A 26,177-nucleotide genomic window follows, 5' to 3' on the forward strand; every position below is an offset into this window, starting at 1 on the left:
TTGCCCTTGGAAGTCCACCCCTTTGAGTTCTTGTGGCCCCTGGGAGAGGGTCTGGCTTCAGGAATGGAGGTTTGGGTTCCATGTGCAATTGGAAGATGGTTTCAGCCATGATCTTTTTCTTAACCACAGGGGTTTCTAATGTTGAGTTGGGAGAATGGAATTCAGCATGGTTACTGATGCTCCTGAGGGCAGGCAGTTGCAGGGAGAGACTCACCAAGGAATTGGGGACTTCCCTAGTGATCCAGTGATTAAGATGCCATGTTTCCAATGCAGGGGGTGCAGGTTCAATCCCTGGTTGGGGAACTAAGATCCCACATGCCGTTTGGCTGAAAAAAAAAAAAAAGAAAAAGAAAGAACTGGCTGAGTCTCGTTATGGACAGTCCAGATGCTGTCACAACTTTCAGCTCAGATATAGCTACTGAACTATTTCAAGGAATCAACAGCTGACCTGATGGAAATCATGATGGTGCTGGGAAGGGCTGAGGGTGCATAAGGCATCAGATGTTGAGGAAACAACTAACATCTGCTTCCTGGCCACCATCCTTGCTCTTTCAACAGTTATCATCACCAAATACCTTGGGTGAAACACTCACTTTCCTTGTGTACTGGTTTACAAGGCTACACTGGTCATCCAGAGCCTTATTGTATTGACTACCATGACATGATATAATGGCTTATCCCAAAACCAAGTGGCTTAAAGGAAAAACCTGTCATCTCACAGTTCTCCTGCATCAGGAACCGAGGCAAGGCTTGGGTCTCCCTCAGGCTGCCATCCAGTTGTCAGCCAGAGCTGTGGTCTCATCATGAGGCTCAGTGGGGATGGACCTGCAGCTAAGCTCACGTGGTTGCTGGCTGGTCTCAGCTCCTCACAGGCTACTGAGCTGAGGGCCACAGTTCCTCACTGGATGTTGGCCAGAGGCTGCTCAGTTTATAGCTGTGGGATGTCCTCATAGAGCTGCCCACAGCATGGCAGCTGGCTTCTTCAGGGCAAGCAAGAGAGAGGAACCAAGGAAAGAGAGCCAAACAAGAAAGTACCAAGTCGCATCCAACTCTTAGTGACCCACGGACTGTAGCCATGTGAGGCTCGTTGGTCCATGGGATTTCCCAGGCAAGAATAATGGAGTGTGTTGCCATTTCCTTCTCCAGGGGATCTTCCCCACCCAGGGATCTAATCTGTGTCTCCTACATTGGCAGGTGGGTTCTTTACAGCCAAGCCTCTAGGGAGGCGTGTACTCAGGCCCTAAGCATGTGGGTGGGTGCTCAGTCACATCTCTTTGTGACCCCATGGACTGTAGCCCACGAGCCTCCTCTGTCCATGGGATTCTCCAGGCAAGAATACTGGAACAGGTTGCCATGCCCTCCTCCAGGGGATCTTACCGACCCAGAGACCAACCCCGAGTCTCCTGCATCTCCTGCATTGCAGGCGAATTCTTTACACTGAGCCAGTGGGGAAGCCCATCCTCAGGCCACAGCAGTGGTCAAATATTCTGAGCATCACCCCTTCACGTCTGTCGAAGCCCACCCCAGGCTATGAGCTCCATGACGGCAGGACTTAGGCCCACTCACCACTGCAGCCCCCGCCACATTTCACACCCAGCCCCCCGGCCGGTGACCCAACAAATCAACCTCTGTTAAAGCGAACTGCCCCTTTGACAGGCCAGCTCAGGACAGCGAGGAGGAGGATGAAGACGAAAGGAGGAACAGGGGCTGCACGCTCCAGTACCAGCATGCCATGGTGCGGGTCTTGACTCAGTTTGTGGCGGAAGCGGCTGAGCCCGGGGGGCAGCTGGCCCACCTGCTGGGCTCCGATTGGCAGGTGGACATCACGGAGCTGGTGAATGACTTCATGCAGGTGGAGGAGCCCCGGATCGCCAAGCTGCAAGGGGCACAGGTCCTGATTGGCCAGGAACTGGGGATGACCACCATTCAGGTAAGACATCTCAGAGGAGAGCTCTGTTATTTGTGTCTTAGACTAATATCCAGTCTTTAAATTAAAGGGCAGTTGACTTACAATATTGTGTTCGTTTCAGGTGTGCAACCAAGTGATTCGGTTACACATACATATGTATCTATTCTTTCTTTTCCCTTGTAGATTATCATAAGATATTGAATACAGTTCCCTGTGCTGCACAGTAGGTCCTTGCTGTTTATCAATTTTATTTATAGTAGTGTGTAGTAGTATGTATATATGTATGTGTCATATTTTAGATTCCACATATGACTATCATGTTATTTGTCTTTCTCGATCTGGCTTACTTCACTTAGTTTGATAATGTCTAGATTGTCCATGTTGCTGCAAATGGCACTATTTCATTCTATTTTATGACTAAGTAGTATTCTATTGCATATATGTACCACATCTCCTTTATCCAGTCATTTGTCAATGGACAGGTTGTTTCCCTGCCCCGGCTACTGCAAATAGTGCAGCAATGAACATAGAGGTATATTTAATTTTTCAAGTTAGAGTTTTCTCTAGATGTTTGCCCAGGACTGCTATCCCTGGATCATGTGGTAACTCTGTTTGACAATGCCCATTTTCAGAATGAGTAGGTTGAAAGGAACTGTCAAGTAAATAAAATAAATTATATAATAATGTGACAAGTCTTTGAATTCCTCACAGATTCCTTTCATTTGAGCAACACTGGCCTGACTTCTTGGGTTGAATCATGCCTGAAACTTCAAGACATTACTTGTCTGTAAGACATGGTGGACATTACCATCTTGGGACAAAAGCTCCAAAAATAGAGTCACTAATATATGTACTTCTGGGCATATATCTGGAAAAGACAAAAACTCTAATTCAAAAAGATACATGCACCCCAGTGTTCATAGCAGCACTATTTACAATAGTAAAGATATGGAAGCAACCTAAGTGTTCATCAACAGATGAATGAATAAAAAAGATATGGTGTGTGTATGTATGTGTGTGTGTATATATATATATATATATATATATATATATATATATACATGCCAGTTGCAACAACATAGATGGACCTAGAGATTAGCATACTAAATGGAGTAAGCCAGTCAGAGAAAGACAAATATCATATGATATTAAGTTCATTTGTACCATCTAAAAAAATGATACAAATGAACTTATTCACAAAACAGAAACAGCCTCACAGACATAGAAAACAAACTTATGGTTATTAAAGGGGAAAGGGAGATGAAGGAACAAATTAGAAATCTGAGATTAAAATATGCACACTACATATATGAAATAGACAATCAACAAGGACCTACTGTACAGCCATGGATCTCTACTCAATACTCTGCAAGAACCTATGTGGGAAAAGAATCTGAAAAAGAACAGACATGTGTGTGGGTAACTGAATCACTTTGTTGTACACCTGAAACTAACACAACATTGTAAATCAACTCTACCCCAATATAAAATACAATTTTTAAATTAAAAAAACTTGAAAACTCTCGAGATGAACTAACCTCATTAGAATTCAGGGCATGGTCAGCAGCTTCTCACTCTGTCAATCTACCTCACTGACCATTGTCACCTGAAAGCTTTGCATCCTGCCGTGATGCTCAGCTGCATTCACCAGGTCACAATTTCCCACACATTCCAGAAATGTGCTGAAGGAAGGAACAAAGTTATTGTGACTCCACCGGTCTTGTGAGCACCTCCTGCTGGGAATGGATGGGGTAGACCAGTGTGCAGAATGGGAGTTTTGAAACAAACACTTTCACAAGCCGTGGTTCTAGGAGGGCCACTAGGGTTTAGTCATTTTCCTCCTGTCTGAGACCAAATATTATTCCTCAGTGGCTGCCCCATTTGTAGGAGAGGCGATCATCCTCTTAAGCAACAAGCGAGGTTTCTAAAATATTTGTGCATAGCAAAGACTTATAAGTGAAACTATATTGGATTGTGGAAAATGTAAATCACTCTGGGAAATGGGCTTGAATTTAAGAGAGATCATTTTTGAACCCATTATTAACAAATGACTTAATTAACTATGGGAGTTCTCATTAAAATAGATTTATTGCAGCTGTCAGTTGGGGCATATATTATAAAATATTCAGACAGCCTATTGAAACAAAATGTTTTTATTTATATGATCAAGAAAATCTAATTTTGCTGTTAACCCTATACTTTTTTGAAAATGTTTTATAACTTTCCTTTTAGATATTCTTATGAAACCACTTGCAAATGACATAATTTAATAAAGTACTTTTACCAGTGGAAAAAAAAGTGAAAATTAAAGAGATCATTTTATCAAGGAGGAAAACAGATTTCTTTGAACTGGGACCCAGGAGTCACATGTTCTAATGCTCTCTAAAAGCTGAGAAAGAGCCGTCAGTGAGAAAAGCAGGATGGGTGTCAGATGAAAGACAATGACTGATTTGGAACCTAAATGTAAGGAGCACAATAGGGAGTGGTGAGGAGTGTGATGGAGAGGCTGCTCTTCCTCTCCAAAAGCTGCCAAAGAGGAAATGGGAGCCCAGCATGGAGAGATATTGCCAGTTTTTCAGAAAAGCTAGAAAGCTATCCTTAATATGAAATCCTCTATTTTTTTTAAGGATGGCCATTCATCCCATTTTAAAGTACTACATCAAACAAAACATACCTGCCCCATAGACAAGCACTTGGAATCTTCACAGCCAACTTTTGCTCAAAAGATCTGAATTCCTGCAGTTGACCCACTCTTCTGTCTGCCTCTCTCCCTCCCCCACATGGAGCATCCTTTACACCAAAGGGGGGCTTTCTGAAACCACAGAGAGCTATGTCATTTCTGCCTTTCAGATCCTGTCGCCTCTGTCAGACGCTATCTTGGCTGAGAAGACGGTCACCGTGCTGGACGAGAAGGTGACGATCACGGACCTCGGGGTCCAGCTGGTGACGGGACTGTCGCTCTCCCTGCAGCTCAGCCCAGGGAGCAACAGGGCCATCTTCGCCACTGCGGTGGCTCAAGAGCTTCTGCAAAGGCCCAAACAGGTGTGGGAGCGGGGGTGGCACGCTGTGGGGCGGGGTCTCCTACCGGGGAGGTCACACGGCTGGGGGGGCCACACACCGGCGGGGATCCTACGTGTCTTGGAGCCACATGTGGGGTTGGGTCACACACCGGTGGGTTTATTCATCGAGTGGGGTCCTGCCCTGAGCAGGTCACACACACACATCAAGTGAGGTCGCACACCAGCTGAGGTCACATAGCAGGTGAGGTTGCCTGTCTTATGGAGTCACCAGTTTGGGGGGGGGGTCCCACAAAAGAGTGGGATTGCACCCTGGGTGTTCCTCAGTCTTTTTTTTATTTTATTTTATTGGACTATAGTTAATTCGCGATGCAGTGTTAGTTTCAGGTGTATAGAAGTGTCAATCAGCTACATGTATGTACATGTCTACTCTTTTCTTTAGATTCTTTCCCCATATAGGTCACTACGGAGTGCTGAGTCGGGCTCCTTGTGCTATCCAATAGGTCCTTGTTAGTCTTGAAAAGGGTCTGTGAACGAGTGACTGCTCAGCTTCAGGCTTCCTACCCCCCTAAAGGGAGATGCTGAACAACAAGGTTGCCATGAGTGATGGATTCTAGGTACCAGGAGCCAGAGGAGCTCAGGGCAGGCTCCACATCCCATTGGACATTGCGTGTGCTGTTTTTCCACCTTCAAGATGGTCCTGGCTCGTCCCCCCGCTGACCTCCCCGAGCGGTGGGGTGAAGGCGAGACCCTAAGGAGGTATCCAAACGTCTGTGAAGTCCCTGCTCCTGTCTGGGGTCACAGATCTGCAGGGTCAGAAGGAGATTGGAGGAGTTGCTTCCACATCTATTGTTTAACTCCCAGGAGAAATAGCAAACTGGTGGTTAGGTTGCACCTGGTATTCTTTCTCTTTGTTGGAGAACAGCATGTGCTAATAGAATGTGTGTGTGTGTTTGTACTGTGTGTGTGTGTCCTGAGTGTTGTGTATATGCTGTGTGTATCATGCAGCACATGTTTGTGTGTCCATACCACGGTTGCCAAACAAACAGGGCACTTGGAAATGTTATCTGGTCTCCTCCCTCATCAGAGGTGGAGAAACATTATTTCTTAGAGAGAACCTGGGTTGTGACTCTGGGGGGCCTTGTTTACCAAACACCCAAGGACAGTGGTCTCAGGCTGCTGATTCTCTGTGCCCCATGAGACAGACTGTCCTCCAGAGGGGATGCTGGGAGGCCTCCAGTCCTTGTAGGGGGTTTTCAGGCAATTTCCCTTGTCAGTCAAGAGCCCTTTTCCCGGCAGCTCTATGCTCAGCAGGTGCCTTACGATGGGCCCCCTTGTGCACCCGCTGAGGCTGTGACTAAGCCAGACCGTCCCCTGGAAGCACAGAGTCTTGCAGTTTCCCAGCCCGGATCCATCCCTGAATGCTCCTCCGTCGGGTGTTAGCTAATCCCTTGCCCTTTCACTGTGGTTTCTGTGTGCAAGGCTTTGGACTACAAAGCGCTTGAAAGTGGGTGATCTCAGAAATGGATACGAATTCTTGCCAAAGGCAAACCTCCCACTTCTCAGGGCATGATGCCAGCCAGGATGCAAGTTCCAGGTAGCAGAGGAGAAGTAACCCGAGGCTGTCTTCCTGGGGTGATCCAATCAGGTGATGGCCAATGAGGAGTTTCGGAAGCGATAAGACACAGTTAGAAGAAGGCCACAGAGCTGATCCATTCCCCACATGCAGAGCAAACCATGTGACCCTGAGGTTTGCTCTGTGCTTGGTTTGGATGGAGCTTGGCTTCTGCCTGCAACTTGGCTCTGACATTTCAGTTTCAAGAAATCCAGTATGCATTTGAATTACCTGCCGTGATTTTATGGCCAATCGGAAGACCCTAGTAGAGGACTTCCCTAGTGATCCAGTGGCTGAGATTTTGTGCTCCCAATGCATGGGGCCGGGGTTTGACCTCTGGTCAGGGAACAAGATCCCACATGCTGCAACTAAGAAGTTCACATGCCCCAACTAAGACCTGGCACAGCTTAAAAAAAAAAAAAAAATAGACCCTGTAAATCAGGGTTATGCCCAGTGGCTTTTGCACAGTCTCTTGGTGGTGTTTCCCACCTAGCAGCCAGTCCAAGCCAATGTCTAACAACTGAGCCAAAGTTACCGACTGAGCCAAAGAAGGAGCAGAAGCCACCAGTCTCGTGTGAGAAGCTTCCTTCTCACTTCCGAAGACCAGATACCACGAGGAAAACTCACTCTGTTGTAGTTGGGGGTGCCTTGGTTTCAAGAAAGAGAAATCCACTCAAGCAAGTTGAAATAACACTGGATTTATTACAAGATTAGCAAGGCTTTTGTCAAAGTGTTAGTTGCTCAGTTGTGTCTTATTCTTTGCAACTCCATGGACTGTATAACCTGCCAGGCTCCTCTGTCCATGGAATTCTCCAGGCAAGGACACTTGGCTTACTCCAGGAGTGGGCAGCCACTCCCTTCTCCAGGGGATCCTCCCGACCCAGGGATCGAACCCAGGTCTCTCTCCTTGCAGACATATCCCCCACGGCCTGAGCCACCAGGGAAGCCCAGCTGTAAGAACTTGGTGAAACGGGTTCAACAGTCTCTCTCACATGCATTATCTCATTAGATAAATGCTGAGCCCAGACATGTGCTTGTACTTGATCCGTTGTAGTTGCTCCAAAGTGAGGCTTCATTCCCCAGTTTCATACGAGCTACCACTCATCTGCCCACAACTAAGTCCTTCAGTACTGTCTTTCTTATTTCAAACTGGAGGGGGAGATGCCGGCAGGCTCAGAGCTGCTGAGATGAATGGCTCTGACAGCAGCCATTCTCCGGGTTAGGTCAGCTGTGGCCAGGTAGGCAGAGGCACAAGCCTCTTGGGGCTGAGATGAGATTATCTCATCTCTTATAATCCCCCTGGTCAGACTAGTCCCGAGGAAATCAGATCTAAAGCAACAAAGTAAAAAGAAAAGAAATTGAGATATATACAAACTTTGGCCCTGGCTACTCTTTGGTCTCCCAATTTCCCCCAATGGGTGGGTTGGAGGATGGATGGGGGACAAAGATTCTCCCAATAGAGAGCTTCCTAACCTTAATCTTCACCCCAACCCCTCTCTCTGCCTGGACGGCATTACCCCTCACCTCCAAGCCAGGACTGTGTCCACAAGCCAATACAAGCCTATCCTTAGATGCATACATGGCAGGACCCAACACAACTAAAGCCTAAAGCTCGCAGCACCTCTGAGGCGCCCTTGTCTAGATCAGGGGCATTCATCTGTGTTGTGAGTAATGTTCAGAGACTGGCTGTTAAAGCAACTTAAAAGTAATGTAATAAATATGTTTCATTTAAACGTGTAACACTTGTGAATGACCCACTAGCCAGTAAATCTCCTTTGACATGCAATCTATTATTATGCAGAAGTAGATCTTGCAGAGAAGGGAAAAAAAAAAAAAACATCTTTCAACACCTCAGGAAAGAAAGCACATTTATTAGGAGGTGTTTACTCCTGGTCCTGTTTCATGGTTGTCATTTTACTCTTGTGGTTTTTCTTTAGGTTCTCTTGTCTTTACAAGAACTCCTTCTATTTTATACCCTTTGTACTTCTTACTTCTATACTGTGTAACAGGTTTCCCTTTGTTCTGGTAGCATTCTCTTTGCTACAGATTGTCTTTGTGGGCAATGAGCTTTGAGACCCATTTTTTTAAACTTATTTTTTAATTGGAGTATAATTGCTTTACAATGTTAATGCCGTGTTAGTCTCTGCTGTAGAACGACATGAATCAGCGATAAGTGCACATATATCCCTTCCCGCTGGGCCCTCCCCCCGACTGCATCCCACCCCTCTAGGTCATCACAGAACTCCGAGCTGAGTCCCTCTGCTATAGAGCGCCTTCCCACTAGCTGTCTCTCTTACACATGGCAGTGTGTATATGTCAATGCTGCTCTTCCAGTTTATTCCACCCTCCCCTTGCCCCCTCTGTGTCCATCTTTGATGAACTTACTTATTCTTTTCAACAGGAAGCAGCCATCAGTTGCTGGGTCCAATTCAGTGATGGCTCCGTCACCCCCTTGGATATTTATGATGCAAAAGACTTCTCCCTGATGGCCACATCCCTGGATGAGAAGGTGGTCTCCATCCACCAAGACCCCAAATTCAAGTGGCCTATAATCGCCGCTGAAGCTGAAGGACAGGGGGCCCTGGTCAAGGTCGAAATGGTCATTTGCGAATCGTGCCAGAAATCCAAGCGGAAGAGCGTGCTGGCGGTGGGGACAGCCAACATCAAAGTGAAGTTTGGCCAAAACGACGCCACCCCCAACACCAGTGACAGCAGACACAGGGGGGCAGGAGGTCCCCTGGATAATAGCATCAGTGACAGGAGACCCAAAAAGCCCTTGCAGCAATGGGGGAGTCAGGAGGGAGAGTACTACGGCAGCTCCTCCGTGGGCCTCATGGAAGGCAGGGGCTCCACGACGGAGCGGTCCACCTTCCAGAAAAATAGGGGCCAGGAAAGCCTTCTGGATGATGGCGGCCATTTGCAGACCATCTCCATCGACCTCACCAGCTTCCCGGCCCAGGTGGACCTGCCCAGAAGCCACGGGGAAACGGAGGAGAGCGACCCCCAGTCCTCCAAAGGGCTGAGCGACCTGGAGATCGGAATGTATGCCCTGCTGGGGGTCTTCTGCCTGGCCATTTTGGTCTTCCTCATCAACTGCGTGACCTTTGCATTAAAGTACAGGCACAAACAGGTCCCCTTCGAAGAACAGGAAGGGATGACTCACTCCCACGACTGGGTCGGCCTGAGCCACCGGACCGAACTGCTGGAGAACCAGCTCCACTTTTCCTCCTCCCAAGAGGAGCAGATCACCGCCATCGACAGGGGCATGGATTTCGAGGAGAGCAAGTATCTGCTCTGCACAGACTCCCAAAAGAGCATCAACGGACAGCTGTTCAGATCTTCAGTACCCACCCTCGCGGACGGGAAAGATCAGAAAAGCGAGCCCCCAACGTCCCCTACCTCAAAAAGAAAAAGAGTCAAATTCACCACTTTCGCCACCCTCTCTCCAGAGGATGGATGCCCCGCCGTGAACTCCCTACCGGCCAGCGGCGAGGATACCGTGAACTGGGTTGGCCAGGATCTGGACCCTGGGGGAGGCCAAGAGTCACGTGGCTACAGGGAAGGATTACGTGAAGATGTGTAAGCTGGGCATTCGCAGACATTGGTTCTCACTCACCTTTCGGCCTTTAACTTGGGGATTCGGGGCAACGGGGACCCGCAGTGGGGGGAATGAAAAGACAGGGGGGACTTCCCTGGCGGTCCAGTGGTTAGGATTCAACGCTTCCACTGTAGGGGGCGTGGGTTTGATCCTGGCGAGGGAACTATGGTCTCCCATGCCTCCAGGCGTGGCAAAAAAAAAAAAAAAAAAAAAGGACACGATCAGGCTGACACTATCCACAGAGCCTCAGAAAACGACCCTGGCTCCCCCAGTGAGGCCCCGAGTTGGAATCGATGTCCACTTTCCAGGGTCTGATGTCTCAGTCGATGAAAAGAGGTTTATCACGCATGGCGAGATTTTTTTTTCAACTTGCAAGAAAAATGAGTTCTGAGTCACTGAGCTTCCGACAGCTTGCAGGAAAGAACTGTCTCTCTCTTGCCATCTCTCTTTCTTTAATTGAAGCAATTTGGGTATTGCCAAAGCTACACGGCTGCAATATTCAGTGCTGCGGACCACAGGAGAAAAAGGGGACTCAGGTGGGGCGGGATGGATGGGAGGAAGTGCGTCATGGAAACTCACCTGACTGTGAGCCTGAGCAGAAGCGGAGTCTAGCGCCGCCTAGAGTCAGCTCTTGGGAAGCATGATTTCCAGTTATCTCCCAAAGGCTGGGTCAGGGTAAACCCCGGGTTATTGACAAACCAAGGCAATCCTTGACAATGGTTGAAAGGGAACAGGAGGGCAAACAGGTCACCAATACCTTTGTAACTAGATGTCAAGATCAAACACCCAGGAAACAAACCCTCTGAGCCATTCAGAGCATCCCTTTATTGGTAAACTAGGGGTCCTGGGCATAGAGTTTCAATCAGGTTCAAAGAACCAGGCTTTTTTAAAAGCAAATTCACTCTGTTCACATTTGTACCCTTCCTTGCATCGCCACCTTTCCAAAAGTCATTGATCACGCGTGGGCAGTGGGGAGCTGTGTCACTGTTTGCTGAGTCTCTTCCCCTGTGGCCTGTCAATCACCCAGTGACAGGCTACACTGAAGCCCCATGGGGCCACCTTCACACGTGTCTTGCTTTGAAAAGGCTAACACCCAAGGATGCTCATTCTCCTGACTTTTCTGGAAGGAAGGGAGGGATGGTCTGTGATGGGTCTTTCGACAGTCCCATCTGGTCTGCTGCCCAAGGCTGCTGATAAATATCTCTGCCCAAGGCTGAGATATACCTGGGCATGCCCATAGCGGGGTACAGGGTAAGGAGAGTTGGGACTCAGTGTGTGTGACGAGAAGGGTCGGGCAGGAAATCTGGTCCCACTCACATGTGTGGGGGAATATGAGGCTGTTTCTGCTTCACCTTGGAGGGATGGAGGGACCCATGGCACCTGCCTATGGGGTAGAGAGCTGGGTTATTCGAGCATTGGGTTCTAAGGTCAATTTCCCTTTCTCTGTGTGTCTGTCTCTGTGTCTCTCTGAACCGATCTCTCTGCTTCCTCTCTCTCTGTGTCTCTGTCTCTCTCTCTCTGTGCATATAATTGAATTCTCCTGAGATCAAGTGTGTAATTCCACCAGTTCATCCTCTCAACCTCAGCACTCTCTCTCAAACTAAGGTGCTGTCCATTTGCCCTAGGACTGAGAGTCCAGGAGCCATCAGCCACCTGCTCCTGTCCCCAAGTTGACTTACATTGTCTGGCTGGGGGACTAAATGGTCACCTCTTTTCAATGATAATCCTTTGCTTTCAGTAACCCACTCCTGTTCCTTTCAGCCTTTCCCTCGTTTTCATACCACTGTCGATGCCCTCTCTCCAATCCGTCTGCGTGCAGAATGTATTGTAGATTATAAGAATGTAATATATATTTATAAACTTACCGACTGTAAATATAAAGTTTGCCTTCTGCGGCTTATGGCTGTCCTTTGTCTTTCTACGCACTCACACCACCCCCTCCCCCACCCCAGTGGCTGGCATCCTCAGCAAATGACCCTCCAAAACTGCGGCTTTGGGTAAATGAAAATGCAGATGGAAAGATCCCAGCAACAATCCAATTACACGCTTACATCGTGTAATGCCGCTCTCTGCATTGAGGCGATGTTGACACATGATGACAAAGTACGTTGTGTACTAAGTATCTCTCCTTCAGGACCTGAAAGGATTTGGAAATCAATCACACATGCAATTCTCTGCTAAAAGCCTGTTGACTGATGGCGGTAAGTGAGAACCCCGGCAGGCAAGCGTGTATCCTAGCCTCCCTTTGGGCTGGAGTGAGGGAACAAACGGGCTCTGTCCTCTCTTTGGATCGCTCATGTACATTCAGAGGTCAATTTCCTGAATCATGTATGTGCACCTACAGTGACTGTACGCTGGGATTTTTGGGATGTTTTTTAAAGGTTGATTTTTCAGGGAATTTCCTGGCGGCCCAGTAGTTAGGAATCTGCCTTCCAGCGCAGGGGACATGGGGTCAGTAACTGCTCGGGGAACTAAGATCCCACATGCCGCAGGCCACTAAGCCTGCATGCCATACTACTGAACTCTTGCACCTCAACTAGAGAGAAGTGTGCCTGCCAGAGCGAAGATTCCACGTGCTGCAACTAAGACCTAATGTAGCCAAATAAATAATTTTTTAAGGTTGATTTTCAGATTCCTCTGATAATCAGTTGCAGTCCCAAGATGATTCCACAGAAAAAGGTGCATGAAATCTGTGTCTTCATGCAAGCAATATCAAGTGATGTATCATTCTCTTATTCAACTGGTATTTATTGAGCACCTACTATATGCTAGTTGTTGTTCAGTTGCTCAGTCATGTCCAGCTCTTTGTGATCCCATGGACTGCAGCACACCAGGCTTCCCTATCCTTCACCATCTCCCAGAGCTTTCTCAAACTATGTCCACTGAGTCAGTGATGCCATCCAACCATCTCATCCTCTGTCACCCCCTTCTCCTCCTGCCCTCAATCTTTCCCAGCATCAGGGTCTTTTCCAATGAGACGGTTCTTCACATTAGGTGGCCAAAGTTTTGGAGCTTCAACTTCAGCATCAGTCCTTTCAATGAATAGTCAGGGTGGTTTTCCTTTAGGACTGACTGGTTTGATCTCCTTGCAGGCCAAGGATGAGTGGTAAATAGACTCATGCCTACTCTCAAAGACCTCTAGTGTGAGGTGGAGGAGATTAACAACAAACAATGTAATTTTCATACATTGTATGAAGGATAATAAAATAGATTATGGTATAGAAAAAGACTGGGTCAAAGCTTAAGACTTTGGCCATTGCACCTAAAAAAAATCTGAATTTCTGTCTTCTCTTGAAAATTCAGACTCTGGCGAGCTGGGTCTTAGAATCCACCTTGGCCCTAATTGGACATCCTGAATTTACTGCTGTCGCCTCCAGGCAGGACGCCCCCACACCCTTGCAGGTCCCTCCACACCCAGATTGTCTCCCTGACCCAGAGGGCAAATTTCATTTGCCATCTATTTCACCATTTTTCTTCTAATAAGAAAGTATTTCTCCCCAGCTGTGTCTCTACCCAGAAGTGCTGAAAACAAAAATAAATGGAGGGAGCTGTGTGTTCTCTAGACAAAATTAGGAGAAGTATATTGTTATGTTAAAGAGAGTACCCTCGGTGTCTCGTAGGAAAATAGAGATTGTTGTCTAAAGGGATCCCCAGTCTCAGAGGTCTAATGCCCGATGATCTAAAATGGAGCTGATATAATAATAATAATAGAAAAGTGCACAGTAAATGTTAATGTGCTTGACACATCCCAAAACCATCCCCACCCTTTCCATGGAAAAACTGTCTTCCTCGAAACAGGCCCCTAGTGTCAAAAAGGCTGGGAACCGCTGGTTTAAAAAACACAGCTCACACAGTTCATAATGTGATCTGTGTGCCCAGAGTCGGAGAAAGAAATGATATGAACATCTTAAAGAATTGACTTTTCAACAAGGTGTCTTTGGGGTGCGAATAAAATAAGGGATGCCGCGCAGTTTCTTCTGGCCTGACCTGCTCGCTCATTGGCACCCCTCGTGGGCCCCCATCTCGCCAAGTGGTGAGCTCCGACCCAGTAGTAGACGCCAAGCCCCCAAAAAACAGGATCGTCAGCGCCCCCTGGTGGACGCCATGGCTTCCTGCAGCGTTTAGTGCCCAGAGTTGAGCAACCCATTCCCTTAACAGAGTTCCACACACTCGGAGACCTGAACAACAGACATTTGCTCACAGTCTTGAGGCCGGAAGTCCGAGATCAGGTGTCCACAGGGTCGGTTCCTTCTGAGGCTCTACGGGGCTCTGATCCAGCCCCTCTCTGCCTCCTGGTGGTGGCTCTTGTCCTGCAGAGGCTTCACCCCGTCTCTCCCTCCATGCTCACATGGCATTTTCCACGTGATGTGCGTTTGTGCGTGTTCAAATTTCCTCATTTTATTTTTTATTTGTATTTTATTTCCCTCTATAGGGAAGAGGACTAAGGTCTGCATTCAGAGCTGCTCTGCGGGTTCTTTGGTCATCAGGTTTTTTTTTGTTTGTTTGTTTTGGCCACGAGGCACGTGGGATCTTAGTTCCCTGAAAGTGAAAGTGTTAGTCTCTCAGTCCTGTCCTACTCTTTGCCACACTATGGGCTGTAGTCCGCCAGGTTTCTCTGTCCATGGGATTCTCCAGGCAAGAATACTGGAGTGGGTTACAGGCCCTCCTGCTGGGGATCTTCCCAACCCAGAAATCAAACCTGTGTCTCCTGCATCGCAAGCAGATTCTTGACCATCTGAGGCACCGGGGAAACCCCTTTAGTTCCCTAACCAGGATCAAACTTGCTTCTGCTGCACTGGAAGTGCAGAGTTTTAACCACTAGACTGCCAGGGCGGTCCCCAAATTTCCCCTTATAAATTAATACCAGGCAAGTTGGAGTTGAGCCTGCCCTGCTCCAGGAAGACACGTCTTAACTAACTACATCCACAAAGACCCTATTTCCAAACAAGGTCACGTCTAGTTACTGGGCAGTTAGGACTTCAATCCATTAATGTGAGGGGCACAGATAAAGTCATAACCCTGGCCTCTGGCCAGAGGTCTAAGGCAGCTAAACTCGTGAGCAGACTGAGAGCAATTGACTGCTCCGTGGGCCAACCAGGGCACTGGGCTTCCAGGAAAGTGTCTCATTTTGAAAAGCCTCACCTCGTCCTCAATTTCACACCCACTTTACAAATGAGGCTGTGCAAGGACGCCCTGGGAGAGCAGGGGACCCGGTTATCTGTTTCCCTCTGGGAGAACTGTGAATGAATTACCCCATGTGTTGCTTCCCAAGACACAGTCATTAGCAGTCATTAGCTCCTCACTGGGGACCACTCCCCCTCTTTGCTGTGGCTGCAGCCATGGCGATTCTGGCAGAAATGTGGTTCCGTGAAGCAAGGATGTTCTGACAGGGTGGACCAGGTCCTCAAACCCAGCCGTCATTGATGACCTGAGGGGTGATGGACAGGGGGTTCGGAGTGAAGAGCATGCTCTGACCAGAGGTCCAGATGCAAGTTTGACCCCTGCCTAACCCCCAAAGGCCTTCCTCTTAAGTTCTCTGTGGTACACTTTGCCTACATCTGGCCCCAGTTGATGTGTCTATCACAAGACCTGTGGGGGAAAGAGCTGAGCTGTGTATCTAGCCTCCTGTAGATAAGAGAATTGAAAGGACTAAGGCTACATGTCCTCTGAGAGGTGTGTTTTTTTTTTCCTGGAGTGACCATCATAAAGTATCACCAACTAGGGGTTTAAGACAACAGTAATGTATTTACTCCCCATTCTAGAGCCCAGAATCAAGGTGTTAATCGACTTGGTTCTTGGCTGTGAAAGAGAGAATCTGTCTCATGCTTCTTCCCTGAGTTTTGCTGGTCACTAGCTATCTTTGGAATCCTTTAGCTCTTTCCAAAGATGGTCTTTCCAGATAAGGCTGCAGTCCCAGGTTCTGAGGGTTAGGATTTCAACATATCTTTTCAGGAAGACAATTCTACCCACTCCAGGGAGGAAGTAGTCCCCTCAGAAGGAAAGAAGTCCTGTTTTGATGTTTGCTTTGGAGAAAATCTATGCAGCAAGTGATTTTAAACATTATTTTTTAACCAAACTTCAGGAAGAATGATAGGGGTGGTGGACAGAATTTAGTGCTCCCTAGGAATAGATGGGGAAACAGTGGAAGCAGTGTCAGACTTTATTTTTTTGGGCTCCAAAATCACTGCAGATGATGATTGCAGTCGGACACGACTGAGCGACTGAACTGAACTGAACTGAGGACTGGACAATGGGCTTCCCAGGTGGCACCTCTGGTAATGAATCCGCCTGCCAGGGCAGGAGACGCAGGTTTGATCCCTGGGTCAGGAAGATCTCCTGGAGAAGGAAATGTCACCCCATTCCAGTGTTCCTGCCTGGAAAGTTCCATGGGCAGAGAAGCCTGGAAGGCTACCTACAGTCCGTGAGGCCTCAAAGAACTGTGTGTGACTAAGCACACGCAGCGTAGGACTGGACAGCAGAGGTGAAGCTGGCTTCAGGAATGGTTGGACCCAGGCTTTCATCTCTTCTCCTCTCCCACTCTTGGTCCAGTCTTTGCTTATTTGACTTCAGCCTCAGGCAAAGCTCTTGCATACGGTGGCCTCCGGAAACTCTAGCCTTGGTAATTTCCCATGAAAGAAATTCTGAGTTAAAGACAGTAAGTCTCCTGCCACTTTCAGATGAAGTCCTTCAATTGATCCCTATTGGCCAACTGGAGTCACAAGCTGAACAGAAGTCCAATCGGTCACCTGCAAGATGCAATGTCCAGGCCTCCATCACAGGCATCTCCCTCCAACCCTGGAGCCGGGGGCAGAGAGTAGTGCCTTGCTGTCTCAACAATCAATCAACTTACATTTTTTTTATTTCCTGTATTTTTGTTTTATTTTGTCTCTGATCGAGGTGTGAAAAAGTTCTAGGTTCAGTTGAAGTTTCTGATGAAGAAATACAAGTGAGATTTTTTTTCAGTGATAAAATCTGCATATTTGTACTGCAAACAAGGTAACTAAAACTTGATGTGAATTCCTCCCTTTTTGGCTTAAAGAATATCTTTTATTCAGTATGAAACCTTTATATGATATGTTCCACACATTGAGAATAAATTTACAAGGGACTTCCCTGGTGGTCCAGGAGTTAAGAATCTGCCTTCCAATACAGAGGAAGCGGGTTCCATCCTTGGTCAAGGAACTAAGATCCCACTTGTCTTGGCACAACTAAGCCCAAGTGAAGCAACTAGAGAAACTTGAATGCCACAACGAAGACCCAACACAGACAAAATTTAAAAATAAATAAATAAACTTCAACTTTAAATAAACAGAATAAATGTACATTAAATCTTGGTTAAAAAAAAGTAAAGTAAGAAAGGACTAACTTCCAAGGGAAAAGATATTTTTGCAATAAAAATGGATGTTTGTCCTGCAAAGCAATGGATCCCCTCCCCCCTTTCACTGCCTTTTCCTGGCTTCTCCACCCCCAATTCCATTCCCATGAGCTTTGCTTTCTGGACATTGGGGGAGACTCTGGAACCACATGTACAGGACCCCAGAAGATTGAGGTCCAAGCTGAAGAAGAGACAGCAAACAGCCTTCACAAGCAAACTGTGTGGATCCACGGTTGAAACCCACCTGTCACTCTTGGCGGGGTTCCCAATAGAGAGTCCTGGGAGCATCAGGCTCTGGGTCACCTCCTCTGTCCAGAACTTTCAGATTTTGAGATGTTCAATCAGGCCCGCCAGTGATGCTAATGGACGCAAAGCACAATGGCCAATGTTTGTTTTATGACTTTAAAAGCTTCTGTCTTGCTCTTCTCTGCTTCCCCTACCTCCAGAACATTTCATGCCTCTTAAATGAATCTACTAAACAGACAGTCAATGTTTGCTAAATGAAAATTAACGGAGTGACCTTTTAAAGACGTAATTCACATCAGGTCACTCCCTGGCTTAAAACCCTCCAACAGATGCTCATAAATCCAAGATTGAAGTCTGGACTTTGTTACCAGCGCTGCCCATCACCCCACCTTCAATTCCCATCACAGCCACACTTGGTCACTAACTCTAGTCCCACTGGTTCCCTTTTGTCTATTTTTCTGGCAAAACAAGCCCATCCCCACTTCGGAGCTTATGGCCCTTTCCCCTCTTCTTTCCGGAACTCTATTCTCCCAGATTGTCACAGGCTGGACTCCTCATCACCATTCAGGTCTTAGCTCATAAATTGCTTCTTCAGTGAGGCTTTCTCTAGCCACCTGAGAATAGCTTCACTTCCCCTCCACTTAAGTCCCTCCCCTCACCGCCCCCGCCCCCAGTTATCATCCCATCTTACAGTCTTTGTATCTCCTAGACAACTCTGGCTTTGTCCTTTCCAAGTATTTGCTTTCTTGTTCGCTATGTGTATTTCCTCATAGAAGGTAAGTTCCAGAAGAATAAGGATCTAATCCTACCTGTCTTCTACTATATACCCCATGACTAGAGCCATGCCTAGCAAGAGTCAGCAATCAGTAAACATTTGCTTGGACAGATGGATGGACGGGTGGATGATTAGATGCTTGAATGGATAGATGAATGTTTGGATAGATGGATGAATACTGGGATGGATGAATGTTTGGAAGAATGGATGGGTGTTTGGATGGATGGATGTTTGGATGATGAGTGAATGGATGAATGAATTGATGGATGGTTGAACCAGTGGTTGTTTGAATGGATGGACAGTTGGATAGATGGGCGATTATAGGTTTGAACAGATGGACAAATGTTTGGATGGATGAATGGATGGATGGACAGATGGATAATTAGTTTCTTGGATGGACTGATGAATGGGTGCATGAGTGAATGCTTGGCTGGATGGATGAAAAGAGATGGATGGATGTTTGGATAGATGAGTGGATATTTGGATGGGTGAGTGGATGGATGGATTGATGGTTGGTTGAGTGAGTGGATGTTTGAATAAATAAACACATGAATAGATGGATGATTAGATGCTTGAAAGGATAGACAAATGTTTGGATGTATGGATGGGTATTTGAATGAATGGATGGATGGGCAAACAGACAATGAATGGTTTGCAGAGCATGAATGACATCAGCTCAGTCTGATAAATTAAGCTAGGCACCTAGTGGGAACCAGGAACTAAACTGCTGCCAGAGGCTTTTTTAATACAGTGTAGGTGTGCTTCCGCTTGGATGTAACACCAACATCTTCCCCTGAGTCTGTAGATTTGGCCACTCTGGGGGCAGCAAAATTAGTTAGATGCAACTCCTGCCCTCAAGAGGGGCACAGAAGACAATACTCCTTGTCCTCTGTTTCTATACAGACCTTGCTGGCTTGCCATCAGGCCTAACCCTCTGCGAGTGGAGCATGGTAAGAATTAAACATCCCCCCTCTTCCCAGATCAACCTCATCATGAGGAGGTTTTCACTTGAGTCAAAATCTTGCCAGTCATGTTCCATTCAATCAGAATTTCCAGAATCTACTGAAAAAAAAAAAAAATAGACATCTCTCTGTTTTTTTCACATCCCCCAGGAAAGGAAGGGAGTTCCCTTTTTTGTCTGGAGCCCCCACATCCTTGGGGCATGCTTGGATACCTGCTCAATACATTTCCCAACCAGCCTTGCCGTTCAGTTGGGTCTGCATGACTAGCAGTGCTGGCATCACTGTGAATAGTGATGACAAGCCACTCCCAGCAGGGGCAGTCAGGAGCCAGGGTGAGTGACCTGTGCATACTGTCTCTTATCCTGCCTCGGTGACTGGGAAGACACGTTTGGGGACTTTCTCTTTATTAAAATATAGTTGACTTCTAATGTTAATTTCTGCTATACAGCAAAGTGATTCAGATATATATATATATATATATATATATATATATATATATGTATGTATGTATGTATATCCTTTTTCATATTCTTTTCCATGGTGGTTTATCACAGGATATTGAATATAGTTCCTGTGCCCTATGGTAGGACCTTATTGCTTATCCATCCTAAATGTAGTAGTTTGCATCTGCTAACCCCAAACTCCCAGTCCTTCCCCCTACAGCCCCACCCCTTGGCAACCACCAGTCTTTCTCTATGGCCACGATTCTGTTTCTGTTTCCTAGGTAGGTTCATCATATTTAAGATTCCATATGTAAGTGGTATCCTATGGTATTTGGGGAAGACACATGCTGATACGTAGCGCCACCCGTTGGAGGGAGCCCAGGTCCCCAAGGATCCAGGGGCATGTGCGGGGTTCATGGTCTTAGAGAGGATCGGACCCTCCCAGACCCTTCTTGACCAGAAACAGTCCTTTATTCTGTCTCGCTGTCTTCTGTTCTGGTTTATTTACCGCAACGCCTACTCCTGCCTGATTAATGCACTAGCCGTTCAGAAGAAGCTTCTTGGCTTATATAAGTGGCTGGATTCCGGGGAACTGATCTTCCTGTAAAGATGGGAGCGCAGAGGGAGGGGGACTGGATTCATGCCAAAGCGGGTTCTTTCTCCCCTTTGAGGATCCACGTGACTTGGATGCTCATGCCAGCTTGGCCTGAAGGAGCCGAACGAGCATGGCGTCTTGAGAGGGACGCTGTCTCTCGAGGCCTAATTGGGCTTCTTATTACCAACTCGAGGGAAAAGACCGGGGACTTTCTCGCTGATGTCTTGTGGCTGGCGTGAACTAATTAGGCGGCTGAGAAAGGAGCGTCTCTGCTTTGCTCTGCCTGTGACAATGCCACTCAACAGCCCGACCTTCCCCAAAGGCCTCTATCCTGGTTGATCATCCCAGCTCCGCTGCTGGCCCTGCTCCCAAGCTACTCTTTGAAGCACACGTACTGATGATACCTGGGGATGTGGGTACCACAGTTCTAAGGAGGCAAGTTCCGCTCAGCCATGCCTTCCAGCTCCTGTCCCAGCTTCTCAGACCCGCCAAGCAGCTGAAGGTCAGGAAACAGCAGGAGGCAGCTTGGGTCCAACTCCCACTCCTGTGAGAGGCAGATGTGGGCCGACGTCCAGGCTTGGACCTCCACGTGGCCTCAGTTGCTGGGAGGAAAGCTGAGGTTGCCTGAAATCTCCTGTGTTCCCGTGTGGATGCTGGTTTGTCTGTTTCAATGTATTTGTCTGTGCTGGGTCTTAGTTACAGCATGCAGGATCTTTAGGTGAACTCTTATGTGTAGTATGTGGGATCTAGTTCCCTGACCAAGGATGGAATCCAGGCCCCTACATTGGCGCAGAGTCTTAGCTGCTGGATCACCAGGGAAACGACCTGTTTGAAGCATTTCGTGCTGCTAAAATCAGGTTCTGTAAGGTAGCCGGAAACCGACACAAACCAGCCTCAAATGCATCACCTGCGATACTGAGAGAATGTCACCTGGCTGAGTGACACTTGTCCACCTGCACCACTGTCTCTTTGACAACATAGCGGTGGTCCTGCCTGAAAGAGTCTCTATGGACCCCACGCCTGTGCGTTGCTTGGTGGCCACTGCTGCTTTCTGAGGGATCCCCCTTTTCATAGCGGAGCCACAGAAACTCTCACTCCATGCCTACTGACCTCAGCTGACCCCATTTAGTTGATTGGCATCTATACTTTCTGCTTATATTTAGTTTTTATTTATTTTTTAAAAAATTTTATTGAAATATAGTTGATTTATAAAGTTTCAGGTGGACAGTAAAGTGATTCACTTTTTAAAAAATTTTTAATTGTATTTTTAAAAATTAGGATTTGGTTTTTTTACATATATGTGTGTGTATGCATGGGCTTCCTAGGTGCCTCAGATGGTTAAGAATCTGCCTTTCTATGCAGGAGACCTGGATTCAGTCCCTGAGTTGGGAAGATTCCCTGGAGGTGGGCATGGCAACCCACTCCAGCATTCTTGCCTGGAGAATCCTCATGGACAGAGGATCCCGGTGGGGTTACAAAGAGTCAGACATGACTGAGCAACTAGGCACAACACACAATGTGTGTGTGAATGTGTGAATATGATATATTTTTTTTCCTTTTTAGATTCTTTTTCATTATGTTATTACAAGATACTGAGTGTCTTGTGCTATACGGTATGTCCTGGTTGGTTATCTAATTTATTCCATAAGGCCGCAAAGAGTGGACATGACTGAGCCACTGAGCACGCACATGCACACAGTGTGATCCGTTAATCCCAAACTCCTTGTTTATCCCCCTCCCCACTTTCCCCTTTGATAACCATAAGTTGTTTCCTCTGTCTGTGAGTCTATATCTGTTTTATGGTGGTTGGTGGTTGAGTCTGTAAGTTGTGTTCAACTCTAGTGATCCCATGGACTGCAGCCCACCAGGCTCCTCTGTCCATGGGATTTCCCAGGCAAGAATGCTGGAGTGGGTTGCCATGCCCACCTCCAGGGGATCTTCCTGACCCAGAAACAGAACTCATGTCTCCCACACTGCAGGTGGTTTCTTTACCACTGAGCCACCAGGGAAGCCATGTCTGTTTTATATAAATATGTTCATTTGTAATCATTTTCTTAGATTCCACACATAAGCAGTATCATATGATACTTGGCTTTCTCTATCTGATTTCATTTAGTATGATGATCTCTAGGTTCATCCATGTAGCTACAAATGGTATCATTCCACTCTTTTTATGGCTGAGTAATATTCCACTGTATGTATGTACCACATCTTCCTTATCCATTCATCTGTCAATAGACATTTAGGTTTTTTCCATATCTTGGCTATTGTAAATAGTGCTACTAGGAACATAGGGGTGAACATATCTTTTCTTTTTTTTTTTATTTTACTTTATTTTAATTTTCCATTTATTTTTATTAGTTGGAGGCTAATTACTTTACATCATTACAGTAGTTTTTGTTATACATTGAAATGAATTAGCCATGGATTTACATGTATTCCCCATCCCAGTCCCCCCTCCCATAAATTAGTATTTTCTCCAGTTACACGCCTTGAAGTGGGAGTGCTGGATCATATGGTAACTCTATTTTTAGTTTTTTAAGGAATTCACATACTGTCTCCATAGTGGCTGCACCAATTTCCACTCCCACCAACAGTGTGGGAGGCTTCCTATTTCTCCACTTCCTATTCTGTGCTTCCTGCTCCATGATGCAAAGGTTTGCTGTAACAAGCAAGGCTATCGTGAGAAGACCACAGCTGCCCCATTAAGATGATTGGGGTGACCTTGTAAGGTTATCCATGACATCCCTGCCAAGTAGCAAGCTCTTCTTGATGTGGATGCAGAAAGAGCTGTTAAAACAAGGATATCAATAGCCCTTGATGAAGGTGAGTGTCTTGAACGGGACACGAGTATCCTTGGGGACGCTGCAAGGTAGCGTCCTCTTTGACTGACCATGAACTTGGCACCAATTCTTTCGTCCTTTGACCACTCTAGCCCCAGATATTTCAGGAGCTGAAGTTATAAAAGGTTATGGTCTCCAACCAACCACCTATTTGAATCTTGTATCCATCTACCAAAAGAGATATGGGTTTTTTCAGCCTTAGAACAGTGAGAGAGTGCTGCAGCCCAGGGAACCTGGACCCTGGTGGAAGGGGAGTTTTGTAACTTCCCAGTAGATTGATGGAAGTCCTAGAAGATGAGATCCTTGCTTTTCTTTTAGCCCTATCTTTTCCCCCCACCATCTTAGGAAAACACAGACCCAAGAATATCTATCAAGTCACCAGGTTAAGCTTAATATCCCACTGATATTTCAAATTTTTCAAAATCTTCATTTCTCTGAATGGAGCCATCCATTTCCACTGTTTGGGATGATTCTGGGCCCCCTCTGTTCTGAAGGGAGTAACTTCCTGATCATCTTTGGCTGGACCCCTGCCATTGCTCCCCCTGGCACCCGTGGCTGCCTCTGACACTACAGCAGGCAGCTCTTGCCACTCTCGGTGTGAATCTCTGTGTTCCCGAGGGCTGTTCTCCCAGACATGACTGTCACCTATGATTTACCACATGGAGGAGAGCTCTACGCCGAGCCTGGAGGGGCCCCTGGGGCAGAGCTCAGGCACAAATGAGAAGATTTCCCAAATTGTACTTTTCTCCATGGATAAGTAAACAAAATCTCAATCCTCCCAGTTTAAAAAAGCCTCAAGGAATATGCAAAACTCAGTGTTCTCAAAAAAAGGTGTTTGAAAATAACTGTGGTTGGGAGAGAGACGGAGAGAGGAGAGAGAGAGAGAGAAAGCATGAGTTCAATAATGAGTCTATGGCTTGACTGCCCCCTCCATGGAAACAGACACCAAATCACCATGCCAGGAAGAAAGGTTTTAATGAGAACTGGATGGGCCAAGATTCATCTTAGACAATCTCGTTTGGAAGAACTGTGTCATAGAGAAGCATTCGAAAGTCCACATTTCTCGGGGCTGTATGATTAGACACAGTCCAAGGTGATAATGAGCATCTGTGGTTCAAACTCAGGAGATTTAGAGTAGGATAAACATGTCCAACTCTTTGTGACCCCATGGACTGTAACCCACCAGGCTCCTCTGTCCATGGGATTCCCCAGGCAAGACTACTGGAGCGGGTTGCCATTTCCTTCTCCCAGGGATCTTCCTGACCCAAGGATCGAACCCGGGTCTCCTGCATTGCAGAGAGATTCTTTACCAACTGAGCTACAAGGGAAGCCCCTAAGCAGAAGAGTGGGATGATGAGAATCCCTCACTGCCTCTCTACGTCTAGATGGCTCACTCACAGCACAGTAGGCCTTGCTCTGCTTCTTCCCATCTTCTGAGATGCTTTCAAGTACATGAAGGCTTTGAAGAGAATTCCCAGTCCATCTCCATGCCCCTCAAGTCCCTGAGACAAAATCAATATGTGCAATTAAAATGTTCCCTTTTTTTGGATGTGTAATTGGACAGACAAATAGCCTGAGCTGTAGCTGTCAATATATAGATCTTGGCAAGCAGGGTAATCTATTACCAGCAGCTATTAATCATCTTTTGCACTTGCTTGAGTGGATCTGAGATACTTCAAGTTGGAGGATGCGGATCATTTGAGACTCTAGTCTTGATCATCAGGCCCCCCAAAAATCAAAGGAATTTTCTCGGAGTCACATGGCTAGTAAGTGGCAAAGCCAGTGGTTGAAGCTCCTCTCTTGACTTCCTAACATGAATCATTGTTTAGGGCTACAATAGCATTCAACCCCATTTCTCACTGTGACTCCAAATTCCTTTGCAATTATCTTACTCCATTGTGGGCATTTTTTCTTTAATATCCTTTTTAGTTTTATTTCATTATTATTTTTTTTAGTTTACTTATTTGGCTGCATCAGGTCTCAGTTGTGGCACACAGGATCTACACTGCACTGTGTAGATTTTTTGTTGCAACACATAGACACTCCAGCTGTGGTGAGAGGGCTTAGCTACCTGGCAGCATGTGTGATCTTAGGTCCCTGACCAGGAATCAAACCCATGTCCCTTGCATTGTAAGACACATTTGTAACCTTTGAACCACCAGGGATGTCCCATTGTGTGCATTCTTGGTCAGACAGTATAGGGAGGTGGAGGATCTTCTGCCACAGAGGCCAGAGGTCACCTGGAGAGTTCTTGAGTGACCGCCCTCCTGTCTCTACTGGGCACCCAGCCAGCAGGTGGGCTCAGAGTCTAAGCTTGGTTAACCAGGTAGAAAAAGCAGAGGAACCAGAGATCAAATTGCCAATATCTGCTGGATCATCGAAAAAGCAAGAGAGTTCCAAAAAAACATCTATTTCTGATTTATTAACTATACCAAAGCCTTTGACTGTGTGGATCACAACAAACTGTGGAAAATTCTGAAAGAGATGGGTATACCAGAGCACCTGACCTGCCTCTTGAGAAACCTGTATGCAGATCAGGAAGCAACAGTTGGAACTGGATATGGAACAACAGACTGGCTCCAAATAGGAAAAGGAGTACATCAAGGTTGTATATTGTCACCCTGCTTATTTAACTTATATGCAGAGTACAACATGAGAAACACTGGGTTGGATGAAGCACAGGCTGGAATCAAGATTGCTGGGAGAAATATCAATAACCTCAGAGATGCAGATGATACCACCTTTAAGGCAGAAAGTGAAGAAGAACTAAAGAGCCTCTTGATGAAAGTGAAAGAGGAG

General features: G+C 46.6%; 1 protein-coding gene across 3 annotated transcripts in view; it reads left to right on the forward strand.

Moving 5' to 3' along the window:
- Positions 1 to 12,039, forward strand: part of TMEM132D (transmembrane protein 132D) — an 852,888-nt gene extending 840,849 nt beyond the window's left edge. For all 3 annotated transcript variants that reach the window (XM_070475067.1, XM_070475069.1, XM_070475068.1), the window contains 3 exons: positions 1,657 to 1,930; positions 4,760 to 4,951; positions 8,943 to 12,039. In XM_070475067.1, the coding sequence (XP_070331168.1) occupies positions 1,657 to 1,930; positions 4,760 to 4,951; positions 8,943 to 10,124 (1,648 nt within the window). In that variant the 3' untranslated portion in view covers positions 10,125 to 12,039. The remainder of the gene's footprint in view (positions 1 to 1,656; positions 1,931 to 4,759; positions 4,952 to 8,942) is intronic.
- Positions 12,040 to 26,177: the final 14,138 nt, after the last annotated feature.

Source organism: Odocoileus virginianus, chromosome 12 (assembly GCF_023699985.2).
Source record: "Odocoileus virginianus isolate 20LAN1187 ecotype Illinois chromosome 12, Ovbor_1.2, whole genome shotgun sequence".
Lineage (NCBI taxonomy): Eukaryota > Metazoa > Chordata > Mammalia > Artiodactyla > Cervidae > Odocoileus > Odocoileus virginianus.